The 14,308-nt window shown below is 44.6% G+C and overlaps 1 protein-coding gene across 3 annotated transcripts in view; it reads right to left on the bottom strand.

Annotated features, from left to right (window-relative positions):
- The window catches only part of ino80 (INO80 complex ATPase subunit), a 39,851-nt gene that overhangs the window by 18,376 nt on the left and 7,167 nt on the right, over positions 1-14,308 (bottom strand). For all 3 annotated transcript variants that reach the window (XM_069158495.1, XM_069158493.1, XM_069158494.1), the window contains 11 exons: positions 14,092-14,234; positions 13,246-13,330; positions 12,985-13,102; positions 12,733-12,818; positions 11,486-11,653; positions 10,830-10,963; positions 10,424-10,491; positions 10,125-10,218; positions 9,786-9,972; positions 6,484-6,624; positions 5,590-5,815 (listed from right to left, as the gene is read on the bottom strand). In XM_069158495.1, the coding sequence (XP_069014596.1) occupies positions 5,590-5,815; positions 6,484-6,624; positions 9,786-9,972; positions 10,125-10,218; positions 10,424-10,491; positions 10,830-10,963; positions 11,486-11,653; positions 12,733-12,818; positions 12,985-13,102; positions 13,246-13,330; positions 14,092-14,234 (1,450 nt within the window). The remainder of the gene's footprint in view (positions 1-5,589; positions 5,816-6,483; positions 6,625-9,785; positions 9,973-10,124; positions 10,219-10,423; positions 10,492-10,829; positions 10,964-11,485; positions 11,654-12,732; positions 12,819-12,984; positions 13,103-13,245; positions 13,331-14,091; positions 14,235-14,308) is intronic.

Here is a 14,308-nt window from a genome sequence, read left to right as displayed (position 1 = left end):
AAAGCGAAAGAGAGAGAGAAAGAGAAAGAGTGAGAGAGAAAGCGAAAGAGAGAGAAAGAGAGTGAGAAAGAGAGAGAGAAAGCGAAAGAGAGAGAAAGAGAAAGAGAGAGAGTGAGAGAGAGAGAGGTGCCCGAGTTCAAAACATTTAGTTCTGCATACAGAAAATCCACTTTATAAATATTGCTGCTGTAAAGGGAAGCCAAGAGGACGAATAATTGCGATTGGGGAGGGATTTAGTGGTCTGTCTCATTCCAATGTAACACTTATGGTTTACGTTATGAGCTACATGTGGCTGGAAGTGAAAAGCATGACCGGACGTCATAAATGTGAGCAAACTGGATGTAACTGCATGTAATGTGAATTATGGAGGATTGAGAGGGATTGAAATGAGGTCTTCCATTTTAACAAATGTAATGATTTGATGAAATGGTTCAGTGAAAACTGTGTAGCTGATGGCAAAACAAAGGGATTCTTAGATCACTTTACACGTACAAAAACAAGACGACAGTTGGAGTGAAACGCCTCTCTCTAAATATGCGAGATGGAAATTCAAATTTGGATTAAAATGCACTGAAATGGGCACAAAACAACTTTGCGATCGTGGACTGACGAGGACTGCGCACAGACCACACCCCAAAACACAAGCAAATCCCATGTGGTGTTACACCACTCTGCCGTTGCTATGGATACACATATCAAGCTTCACCACCTGCCCTGCCCCCCCCCCCCTCCTTTTCATAGCACCCCCCCACACACCCGCTCCAATCCAAGCCAGTCTAACAGTGGTCTCCTCCCATCCTCACCGCCTGCTGGCAGATTAAGCTACACCCCCCCCCCCCACCCCCTTCCCACCACATCCTCCAGCACCCTCTCCATCCTTCCCTCCTCCACCGTTACAAACTCTCCCTCCCACTCCCGCATGCACACCCTCTCTCCCGCCCCCCGTGCTGTCTGCCCCCCTCCTCCACCCCCCCGACATTGTAATCCAATCCCTGTAGGTCCAGAGCCAGGGGCCTGACATGGTCCTGACCCAATTAAAGGCCTGCTGCCAGCTAATTAACCCTGGCCCAGCCCTGGTGCCTGGCGCCTAATACTCCCAAACCAACTACGGTGCTAATTTCATTAATACGCCGCTGCAATCATCTGTCCTGTCCTGTCCCGTCCCGTCCCGTCCCGTCCCGTCCCGTCTGCTGCTGCTGTTGCTGCTGCCGAAGCCAAGTGCAGAGCTCCCCACAACAGGGAGGGAAGCGAGCCAGTAGTGCCAAAAAAATATTTAATTTTTTTTTAAATGACAAACAACAGCGAGATTGCGGAGCAAGACTTGGTGAAGGAAGATGGATGGGTGGTTATGTGAGAAAGAGAGACAGATGGGGGGCCACAGAACAGGTCGAATCAACGATCGAACCGAGCATCAGCCCCTCACTGTATAATGATACATTACACTGTGCAATCAATAAGTCAATGGGCAACACTTGTTCCGCACTGCTGATGATGGAAATATTAGCCTGACACTACTTTGCTGCCTCTGCACATATTGACAAAAATCAGACTTAAATTTAATTTTCTCACAGCGACAGCATCAGGATCGCTAAGAGCCAGATGCCAGTGGGAGGTTTGGGAAACTGGGAGTGAAGCGGTGGACAGAAAACAGGAGAATTTAGCTTCTCATTGGAGCTTGGGGAAGTTTTACAGATGCTTCGCCAAAATCTGACTTCGTCTAGAAAAGCAATATCTCCACTCTGGAGGGGAGCCAAATGAAAGAACGTGCATTCTCATAAGCCCAAAAATGTGCATGACTCAGTGTGACAGAAATTGAGTGATGGACTCCGCTGATGTGTGTGTGTGTATACATCGCTGTCTCCCCTCAAACATGCAAGAGGAGTTGGTTCTCGAGGAGTCGTTAAGCAGGGGAAGAGACAGCCAGTCTGAAGAGGACTACAGCCAGTCTGAAGAGGACTCAGAGTTTCGCTGGGGAACCTCACCGCACCACAGCGGCCCACTGTGAACTCTGTCATTAAGACAGATTACTGCTGGTTACCCTTGTCCAGCACCGATCTAAGACACACCACAGATGAAAGCTAGCTGGATAAGGACAGAGCGAGCTACATATTACTTGGCATCCATATTCCAAGATCTCCTCACAGGGGGAATAATGTGGCTAATGTCTCCCCCTTCAGTCTGCTCTGGATGTTTAACTTCCTTAAGTATTCCTTTTTGCGGACACGTTAACAGCCATAAATTGGTCTCGGAAATCTCCATCCCTTTACTCACTCGGCTGGCTGTTTTGTTTTGCTTTTCTTCACTGGCAAAAAAAAAGAAAAGAAAAAAGAAGCAGAATTCCGCAGACGGTTAGCGGTGCCAGTTTAATGCAGATTGAAAGGGGCAGAGTCAGACGGTGATGTGGTGAGGCTGGCCGTCTGTGTTGTTTCGTGCCCGTCTATCAGAAGGGCCGGGGGAAGCTTCCTGCCATTTTGCTGGAGAGCAGTTTCTTTGAAGGGACAGGAAGGCAAGGGCTGCATTTCCCACAGACTTAATGTGAGCCGAGGGGGCCGCAACCGACTCGCCTCCGTCTCTCTCCCTTTCTAATAGTCAGATTGATACGCTGCACACGTGCATTGAAAGGCATCGTTTAAAAAAAAAAAAACAAGTTGCACAATAAATACCGACTTCTTTTACCATCCCTCCCACAGCAGAAACGGTAAATTACCAGTTCACAATAAAGCTAGAAAAAGAGTCAGAGTCGGTGCTATAGTGAGAAGCCAGTCATTTTGCGGAGTGGCTCCTTCTAATTACTGTCAGTGAGATGGGGGGGGGGGGGGGGGGGGGGGGGGGGGGGGGGCCCACACACACAGCTAGGAAAGATATTTATGTGTCATGCTTTTGGATGACTTGTAAAAGATTCCAGCTTTTACAAGTCATCCAAGAGGATAAAAGTTCAATGCTATTTCCTTTCAAATTCATTTTTTTTAAACTTGAAATTTGCCTCCATTTAAATATAAACTGATCAGTTGTTTCTATGTGTAAATTCTCCTTTGAGTTAGGAGATTTGACCGCAGACCTGCATCTATTTGGCATACGAGCAAGACCAGGAATGTCTCTGTAATTACAGTCCAAACCTTTTTCTTCTGTCGCGTCTAAGGCCGGGTGACTGCACGGGTTCAATTCTTGGCAGATAATACCCGACATGCATCTTGCTTTCTGTGTGATCACCACTGATGGGGTCTCTGAGCGGTGCAGCAGCCTCACATCATCATCATCATCATCATCAATATGATCATTGCTAATGCAGTGGAGATAATTCTTTCTTTTCTGAGGACATTCTTCCTTCAAGGGAAATTCTGCCGTCACAATAACATAAAAAAAAATGTTACAGCCTCGATTGTTTTTTCCTCCACTGTGGCCCGATTCCTAATAAGTCCTCTGATTAGATTCCTCCATCGATATCAGTGGGCAGCCGTACTCACGCCATAGTGCTCAAAACAAACAGTTTTTCAGCTCTGCCATTTGTTCTAAAGGTGTGGGACTGGGAGCGCGGAGGAGAGGGAGGGAGGGTGGGAAACTTCAGCTGGGCTACTGTACATATCTGAGCCTTGATGTGGCAACAATGTGTTCAGCGGAGGACGGGTGCCTGAGTGTTGGGTCACTTCCTTCCTACTGAGGCTGAGAAAGAGGTGGGAGACCAGACGGACCTGAGAGGCCGTTGCCAGATACTGATTTCAGATCGGCGCACAAGGTCCTGTCTGTTAGTGAGACGGAGCGTGAAGCTTGTCCTCGGTCTGTGTGCGAGGAAAGCCAACGCCGCCGAGCGTGGGAGAGTGTGCGCCGAGAGGTGAGAGACACCTCAGGCCCCCCCGTGTGAGCTCATGCACGGTTCCCTGAATGGGCTCGATCGTACACAAACAACACACATATACACACTCTCGCTCACACACAGACGGACCATCTATTAGTGTTACCTAACTAAGTACTTGAACAATGACCAGTAGCTAAACTTCCTCGCTTTGTCTGCCTCCGTATAACTTCACAAGCGCTTTCAGACTGTTCTCACACAGACACACAAATACTTGTTTTGTTTCTCACTCTGACACACAAACGCTCTCACAACCACATGCACACAGTGTCTCATCTGATAGGATTTGTATAACTTTAGAGGCCATTAAATGATAGCAGTTGCACTACAATGTCATGCAAATGTGTCTTACAAGTATGAGAAGCAATAACAAACAAAAAAAATCAGTGCATCGCAGGCTTATCGAACAAGGACACACTGCTCCAATTTTCTGTGCCGGGAACCTCCCAAAAACCCCCAAAAAAGAGCTTTCATCAGAATCTGTGACATGGACAGATGATCAGAGGTAGAGGGAGCGAGCAGGACCTTTTGAGGTGACGGCATCTCTCACTCCGGACTTCCATCAGTCATCTGAACCTTTCACTCAACGAGCCAAGCTCTTCTGATAACACTACAAACACACACACACACAATCCTGCATTCACACTTTCATGGAAATCGCTGCAATGTGTTTATGTGAGTAAACTTCCATTGAGGCCTTTTATCTCAGCACTTCCATTCGATTGCAAAGGGTTGGTAACTTCATAGAAAGACGGGTGGGGACGGAGGAGAACGATGCGCCCGATCTTTACTGATTCTCCCACGGGCCTGTTTCACCCCAAAAGTGGGTGTCCACCAATTGATAGAACGATTAGTTAAAAAGAGACGGAAACAAATGAATGTAAAATACTATGGGTTACAATTATTGAAGTTTTGAGGCATCGTAAAGTCTGTAGTCTTAAAAAAAAAAATGGTTAGCTAAGTTTTAGTATTGCTGTCTTTTTCTGAGGAAATCCAGATTACTGCTGGCTGCAGACTTTTGGTGGACACCAAAATTTATAGATGTCCACGTAATGCCTCACGTGCTAGGTATCTCTAGACACTACAATTTAACAACATTCCCTAAATGCCTCACTTGCAGGCTGCCTTAGGACACTTAGCTAGCTGGCTGTGCACAGCAATGCCTTCAGTCCCCTGTTACTGCAGCAACTCAGACTGGTATGTGACCAAAGATTTAGTTTGAAAGGAGGCGTTTTAATGGGAGATACATTTTTCTAAGTTTAAAGCAAATGATTCTATTGATGTGGGCCGGCCAACCAAACGGAGTCTATGTATGGGAAACGCTGTATTGGTTTACTGACATTGATGAGATTTACTTTTGTGTAAACATAGTAAAAGTTGTGTGATTTAAAACAAAAACACTAATGTGGAGGTAGTCGTTATCAAAACTTGGTACCAAATAATAAGGCATTTTTCAACAGTAGATATTATCGAGGCAATTTGGTCATCGCCATAAAAGTATCCAAGTTGTATGGGAAGCCCTGCAGTTTGTGGTATTTACTAATGGACTTGAGTAATCATTTATTGGCTGTCCAGTCAGCGTGAGCAACAGCAAAGCTTCACATGTGACCAATAAACACACCACTGCAGGAACTCAGTTCAAAGTACAGCAATAACACTCCAAAGAACACACACACACGCACACACACACACACACACACACACACACACACACACACACACACACACATAACCCTTACCAGGTATCCGTATGAAGGACCATCCATGGCGAGGGTAAAGGGCCATCACACCCCCAGGGCATTGCGGGTGGAAGGCGTTCGCCCTCAAACACCAATCTGAGGCAAGTTCAGGGGATCCATACAGAAAACACTGTTTGAAGATCGTGCCCCCTCCGCTGCGTGTCACCCGCCACTCGTACTCAGCGCTGCGGTCGTCACAATAACGCTCCATGGGAACCACTGTCACCTAGGAAACAAAAGATCATATTGTGTGATGGAGAGACGGAGTTTTCACGAAAAATGAAACAATGAATTTTAACCATTGACAGGTTTAATACAGACAAATCGATACTGTGGACTGAGGGAGATCACTGCATGAAGGCTGCTTTCACTGAATCAGCAGGTTTTGCGTGTGTGTGTGTGTGTGTGTGTGTGTGTGTGTGTGTGTGTGTGTGTGTGTGTGTGTGTATGTGTGTGTGTGTGTATGTGTGTGTGTGTGTGTGGGAGGGAGAAGGAGGACGCTTAACAACGGGTGAACAACCTGAGCAAGGAGCCTGTTTTTAGAGGCCTTGTTTGTTTTAAGTGTAGCTGGAAGGCACTGTGATCACCCCCACATCCCAACCACACACAGTCTCTCACTCACACACACACACACACACACACACACACACACACACACACACACACACACACACACACACACACACACACAATTCACAGATAAGAGCTGCTCATTGTTGAAAGCCCACAAAAGCAGCGATCACAGCGCTTCCTCCTTCCACTTCCACGACCACCCAAATGCTCCCCTGTCTTGCTCGTGTTGGCAAACAACGACCACCAACCGTCCACACAAACACGCAGAGGATTTGCATGAGTGTCGTCTTCTGGTCATTTTTGTTGCTCTCGCACACGTACCCTGGTTGTGGCGGCGAGCAGGAACTTGGGGGACACCACGGGCTGGCAGGGCCGGAGCGTGCAGGTGGCAGAGTTTCTACTGTGGATCTTCACGTCTGCGTGTCCCATCATGCCGGGCCTGGAGGCTGTGAACACCAAATTCTGAAAAACACACACACACACACACACACACACACACACACACACACACACACACACACACACACACATCAACACTGTTATTCTGTTTCATTAAGGCCAAAACTGCACAGAAGGTGAAATGTTTTAAAACACAGTAATTTCCAAAAACATCCCAACTGGCATTACCGCTCCTCCTGAACTCATTCTTCTTCTTTTAAATTGTTGTGAGGAGGAGAAATAAAAGAAAATATTACCCACAAATTAAAGGTAACAGCAGCAAAAAGATGCTATGCAAAACAGAAGTGAACAAATAGGAGCATACAGGCATTACTGAGTGCAGAGCTCATGCTCTTTTGAACCTACTCTGACAGTAGATTCAAGTTTAACTGGCTTTATTCCTGACATGTTAGATAACATTTTAACTAAATGCCTAAAATTGTTATGTAAATGTATGATTACTGCAGCTTATACGATTTGAATTGCATATATCAAAGGATAAACTGGTTGCCTGATCATGTAATCTCACATTAGGGCGAGACGTGGGGCGCATCAGGTGCATAGATTTTGAGCAAAATGTATTGCTGAAGAGATGGTAGTGAATTTAGGTATAACATAATGGTAGGTTTATAAATATGGTGACGTTACTGTGTGTTTACCACTGTGGTCACACAGTGCCATCTAATGGCGGATTGTTAAAAAAATAAAATAAACCAACTTTGTCAGGCCAACTCCACTGGTTGGCCAGTATGCGAGTCTTCAATAGTGTTTATAAATGTTTATTGATCAGGTTGTTATTCTGCAATCTGTATGAGGCAAAACATTAGATGTAGACTAAGATTTGTGTTCACACATGCAAAAGTGGTATCATTCAACATTCGAGGGGTTTACTGTGCTGTACCTGCAGTGACATTCAGAATGTACATGCAGAGAAAGTACAAATTGTGAAGGCAGAAACACACAAAAACAGAAAGATGATGAGTAGAGACACATACTTTGCATATTCTATGACATACATGCCATATATGAACAGATACACGACACATATTGTTTGTATATTGCAAATTAGGACTGACTGTTTCAAAATGAGGTGGACAGATAGAGCACAGGGGACGGTAACAGAGAGCGGGTCTCGGAGGTATCTCAGAGATGCCTTATATTCTATCCATTGCTCGACAGCAGCAGCAGGTACGCTGAAAGCAATTCTGACCGCAGTGTCGAGTACACAGCCAGAGAGAGACGAGTCGAGCAGAGAAGCGTCACCGTCTGCCAGCTCCACGCAGCTTCAAAACAAAACCAAGGAGCTGAAAGAAGTTGACGAAAGCTGTGAGAGTGAACCACTTTCCCGAGCTAAAGTCAGAGCCTGGGGTCAGCATAGCATTAGTTCGCTATGTCTGCAAGTTTCTGTTTCTTGCTCACATTTGAGCTTGCTTCTCATATTATTTTTTTTCTGCCCGTTGCTTGAGCCGCTCCAGGGGGGAACCTAAGATGCTCGGCAGCTGCCTGACTCAGCGTGATGAGGCCAGGACAGGGAGAAGAGGATGGAATTACTCCCAACAGCATTTACTCTGCAGTGTTTTCCACCCAACAAGTTAAGCGAGAAGTGGCGGAGGGGGTTAGTGAAGACACATTCTGCCAACGGTCAACTGTTCGCTGGGTGAAACATTAGATCAGATATATTATTTTACATTATTTGAAAAATGACTGGCATACTCTTGCAGCAGTGACCGAGTAGAGTATCTGCAGGCTGCTGCTTTTTTTTTGAGGGGGTTTGCATATTTGAACTGACACCTACACATCTCTTCCCTACTAATAATGATTTCCATACTGCCAAACAATACAAAAACAGCCTGAGGAAATATGTGCTGTCTCATCATAACTCTGGCTTTCAGCTGCAGAATCCAACACATATGAAACCATTTAGTGGAGCTGAAAAGAATTGGGGTGTGCTACATTTATCCCCTGAGATACCGAGTTGACAAACATTTCAGACTGCTAAGCTACCGGAATATTTCACAAAAACAATGTACTGCTTCTTTCCAAATTTTACACAGACCCCCAGCAACACACTGGGGCTGCAAACCAATCCAAACCACCTCCTGTTACAACTGTCAGTATCCGTTCGGTATTAAAATATGTGTTGTTTTCATAACCCACCATGACGGCAGCAAACAGGAGTGTTATTCAAAGAGCTGCTGACTCTGCTTCATTATGCGTTTCACAAAATTCTGTCGGTGTTCATGCGGTATTTTATCTCCTTTAAATCAAAAGCTTAATTTTTTTTGTTTTAATGTGTCAAATAATTCTTGAAGCTTTCCTCTACATGTAGAGTGGAGATAGATGCTGTTTTCCACCGGCCCCAGAAACATACACTGGGATGGTAGTCAGCGTTATTGGGTCACGGGGCAACAAAGGGATTAAGTTCCACACTGTATCCCAGAGGAGGGAGAGGAAGCCTGGGGCAGAGAGCACGATGTGTGGCCAAACACCGACTGATGCTCTGGGGAAAATTTCAGCATCGTCAGCAGCGAATGCCTCCCTACTGGTGTTTCATGTTTCTGTCACACATACTGCAGATGGCCACTCAAGCTTTTCTTGAGCATGGATCCCAGTGAGTGTGTATGTGCTTCTACATTAGGTACAATTCATCTGTGCTATGGCGAAGCACAACTGCCTTCCCTTTCAACTCCCCCGCTGGCCATCGTTTACAACACTCGGGTGCGTTTCCAACATCCACCCGATACTTGTATATTAGTAAAAATGTGTGCCAAATCTAATTGATGCAGTTCTTACAGCTAACTCTCCAACCGAGTAGAACTTAACGTCACTGCTGCTTTTGTCCGGGCGTGCAGAGACGGAGGAAACTGGACCTGCTAGCCAGCCTTCAAACCTCAACTATCATGCAAGGAAGCGGATGAGGAATGTTGAGATCTGCCCACACAAATAGAAACAGGTGGTGCAGACAACTGCTTCCAAAAAAATCCTCAGCAGCAGTACACTTCCTGATTTTGGCTCCCATTCGTACCTGATGTGTAATGTACCCGAGTATGCTGATGTGGAACCGAGGTTGCATCTTCCAATTAAAAATACAAATTAAACCTGGTGCGAAACGTTGACACTCACCAAACACACCAGACTTTGGGCTCAAATGTACTCGGTGTAAAAGCACCCTGAATGTTTCCTACCTCCAAGACAGAACTGGTGTTGGGTAAAGCGATGGGTCTGTTAAGCCACAGAATCAGGTCCTTGTGAGACAGACACTTGTCCCGCCCCCCAGCTCTGGCGTCATCCTGACTCTCTTCTTCATGGTCAAACAAGCGTTGATGGCGGAGCCGGTATGCAGCTTTCAGGGACAGAAAAAGGGCTAACCATCTGTGGAAGGAAATTGCAGAAAAGGAAAAATTGTATTTCAGAAATCATTTTTGCGTAGATACCTCATAAAGAATATTGCCATCACGCCATTTTTGTGTCTTTCTAAGAGACAAAGAGAGAAAGAGGGCTGTGGCTAAACATTTTACGCCCACCTCACTAAAGTGCCTTGCAGCATAAGATTGGACATCTCAGCTGGTGACATGTCAATAAAGCGCAGGAAAGAGAAACAGCTTCCTTTGTCATCACCTGAAACCGAGAAAAAGGAAAAATGAGTGAAAAATTAGACTAAACGGAGGAAACACAAAGGAAAAATAGGACAAAATATCAAATAAGGAAGAGAGGAACTGGGGTGACATTAAGGTTTGAGCATTCGATGTCAGATTAGAAGAGAAACTCCCGGATCTATCGAGAGCTTTGTGTAGTCTGGGATCGAAGCTTTCTATGTGCTCACCTTTCCTGTGGAAAAGAGACTGCTGGATGTGATTTGGAGAGAAGGGAGACAACAGCACTTGAAGTAATCTAAGGAGGACATGGAGAGAAGGACCAGGTTACACCACAATATGGGAGGGGCAGCAAAATAGACTGAATTTGGGATGATAATTGTTCCCAGTTCAACCCACAAAATTCCTTTGCTTATAGCAATAATTGGAATAATAGCCTTTTGTCCACCATGACCAAGATTGTTGATGGAAAAAAAGACTTATTTGACAGTGATTACACAGTAATTTCCGAATACAAACCTAATTCTATTCAAAACAATGTTCGTAAAGATTTTGATAGACTTGTTTTCATTGGATCTGGGGAGTATTTGTGAAGATGAAGCGCGTCTGTGAACGTTTCTGTGTGGAAGAACTTACTTGGTTTTGGCCTGGTTGTGTGAGTGGATGAGGCCGTGACGGTAGAGGAACTTAGACATGACGTAGGGCTTGAGGGACATGTGGAAAGGAGAGCGTGTCTCCTGACGCTCAAACAAGTCAGGGTGATTGCACACCTACACACACACACACACACACACACACACACAGTTGTAGTTGATAAAATGGGCAAAGGAGGCAGCATTTGTTTTGTTTGTTTGTTCTAGAACTGCCAATTTATTGTTTTAATTCCAACTAATAAAATGTAGTTACAATTTTACTAAAGGATTAAAAAAAAATTGTAAACCTGCTGTAGCTAAATAATTACAATTTTGACAGGATGATAGTATAGAAGAGGACTGTATGAAAAATAATTCAGCATAGTCTATGCTATGTAATGTGCCTTTTTCTGTGTTGCCATAGTGACGCACTGACGCTAAGGGACCGTTTTCAGAGCAACGTTTTCTTGTTCAACAGAAGTTAAAAAATAAATCACACACACTTTGTGTAATGAAAGATAGAAGCTGTCGTCTTTATGTTCCTCTAACTTCAATCCGAGCTCTCCCGACTCTTTGTAGCTGCAATGATCCAAATTGTGCTTTGTTCTGTTTTTGCTTCGGAAACCAAAAGGAGAATTTAACATGGGGAACAGCTCGTACCTTCCTAAACTGCATGACCAGGTTCATGAGGGAGGAGGTGGTGGTGTGGGACTGCTGAGCTGTGCCCATGGAGGACTGCAGCAGGTCCTCAATAGAGATCTTGTTCCTCAGCGCCTGGTAGAGCAACCTCTGCCGGGACGTCAGCTGGCAGTAGGTCAGGATCTCAATCTGTAGAGGGAGCGAAGAGCCAAATGTGTATAAAAAGTCTCGGCCAATTAACATGGATATACACACAAAACTGCTACTAAAGCGACATCGTTACTATTATCTTGTTTTCCTGAGAAAAGGACAGACTCGACAGGGACGATTCTGTGTGAGTGCAGTCTAAATTTAAAATTCCAGTGACTTCACATTTTCACTTCTGCTCAAGATGTCCTGAGAAGCTCTGTTTTGAATGTGCTTTTATGTGATGCCCCCATTTTAAGACACAGTGTTTTTTTACATGGGCTTAAACAACAGATGATTTTATGGCGATGGACTTCACGTGCAGCTTGACCGATTCTTTAAACACACATCTCCGGTTTTATCGAGTGTCCCACGTACATGAAAGCAATGAAACTAAACAGCACCAATCCATAAAACCAACCATGAACTGTTTGTGAACTTCATCAGTTAGTATTGGCTTCAGTATGCTGACAAAACAAGAGAAACCCAACAAGAGTGGAGAAGTAAAAGGGAAGTGGGCTGGCAGGACGACATGTGGGTACACAGGAAAGTGAAAAAGACAGATGTGGGGGAGTGGTGAACTCTGCCATTCCTTCAACGCAGTGCAGCGAAACTCCCACAGTCTATGAGTGAGTATGTGTGCGCCGCCTGTGACAGCAGGAGACCCCGAGTCCAACATCTGTCAGGAGGATCTGCCAGCACAGGCATCACTCACAGGCTTATTACAACACTCTCTGTGTCAATGAGGTGTACTCGGAGACAGATGGAAGAAGGGTGCAGTTTAACCAGGAGAGGAGTGAAGTACGACTACATGTTGGCAAAATGTGACACAAATGGGCATTTTTAATTAATTGTTTTTCTAAAGAAATGTGTTTTCAGCACGCCCACATATTTTTTTTTACTTTATTTTAGGCCGGCAGAGCAAGATTATTCCTTCTTCATTCTTGTCGAGGTCACCATTTAGAAAAATGTAAAATTGCTGTTACTTCATGCCACGTGTTATTTCTGTTCCATTTCAACATACAGCTAGCACGCAAGCGGCTCGGTGGAGCAAATACCAAAAAGAAAATTTGCTCTTCTACCTTGTCTGAGAGCTCGTTTTCCACATCCTTCTTGATCCTGCGCAGCATGAAAGGCTTTAGGATCATGTGCAATCGTGAAAGTTGGTCTAAAAAAAACAAACATCAAACCCTCAAGTTTAGCCACAAAACGTATTACATGCAACAGCGAGCAGGAATAAAAGATCAGTGTTGGCACACAAATTGTAGGATTTCTGTACAAATAGGCTGAAAAATAGTCTGTCGGCCGAGAGGACCGTTTTTGGTTGCACTCACTCTCGTCGATGGCGGACTTGTTTTCAGCGTGACTCTCTATGTCCTTGGAGAACCACTCGTTAAACTCTTCATGGGAATCGAACAATGTCGGCATGATGAAGTGCAGCAGGGCCCAGAGCTGAGAGACAGTAACAACATGCAGTCGTTAACAGCTCTGAGTTTAAACACACCAACTCACACACACACACACACACACACACACACACACACACACACACACACACACACACACACACACACACACACACACACACGGCTCACTTCAGCCATTGTGTTCTGGATGGGCGTCCCAGTTAGCAGCAGTCTGTTTCGACACTGGAACTGCAGGAGGATTTTCCACCGAACACTGAAAACAGACAGAAACTGAGACTGATGAAGTGTAACAGCTACAAATATTTATCAGCCATATTTTATACTTAATGCAAAGTAAGCACATCAACTACTGAAACCGTGAACGTGATCACCGTCAGCATGTTTTCAAGATTAAACGTTTTTCCAAACATTTTCTGAGTTGATTTGTTCATTTTGGCTAATCTCCAACAGTAGTCATGAGATGACACACAGTCATGCAGCTGCATAAGCTGACGACTTCTTTTTTCCAGAATGAGCTGGAGGATTCTGTTCACGTAAGCACTCCACAGAAATCAACTTGCATCAACTACAAAGTTGCCTCGTATTATATTGTAAATTCAAATTGGGTATTAAAGCAGTTGAAAGATCCGTCAGTATTTATAAAAAGACTCCTTAATCTATGTTTATCTGTTCAAACTAGTTGTTCAACTGGGGCAAGAAAAATGAAATTATCAGTCTACAAAACAACAGTCAGGTTTCCATCCAGATGTATCACAAATTTAAACCAGATATTCCAGATTATTTCCATCCACGACTATTTGGCGACTTTGGGCCGGTCAATAAATGGATCAAATCAAAAGGTAATCATATCTTTGACCAAATATCTCAATATTGATACTGAACAATATTGTAGGGATGACTGCTGGTGCTTTAACAAAATATTTACGCAACATAATTATCACATATAATGAATCGAACACTGCATATGAACACAACAGCCATTAAACGCCAACATCCACGACGTTAACGCTTTACCTGGTGCTGCTTTTCAGTGCCTGGGCCTCGTCCAGAACCATGTACTGCCACTTGACCCTCTGGAAGTACTTGACATCTTGGACCACCAGCTGGTAGCTCGTGATCACCACATGGAATGGTGCATTTTGTGTGTAAAGGGTTTTCTACAAAAAAAAAATTCACACAGTTACAGACTAGAAGGCAAAGACCACACAATACGTCAAAATGGATCTTCTCA

The sequence above is a fragment of the Embiotoca jacksoni genome, unplaced genomic scaffold (genome assembly GCF_022577435.1).
Source record: "Embiotoca jacksoni isolate LCO1_2020_lvr unplaced genomic scaffold, fEmbJac1.0.p SCAF_23, whole genome shotgun sequence".
NCBI classification, from domain to species: domain Eukaryota; kingdom Metazoa; phylum Chordata; class Actinopteri; family Embiotocidae; genus Embiotoca; species Embiotoca jacksoni.
Note: the sequence above shows the minus strand (reverse complement) of the source record. Positions and strands in the feature narration are given on the sequence as shown.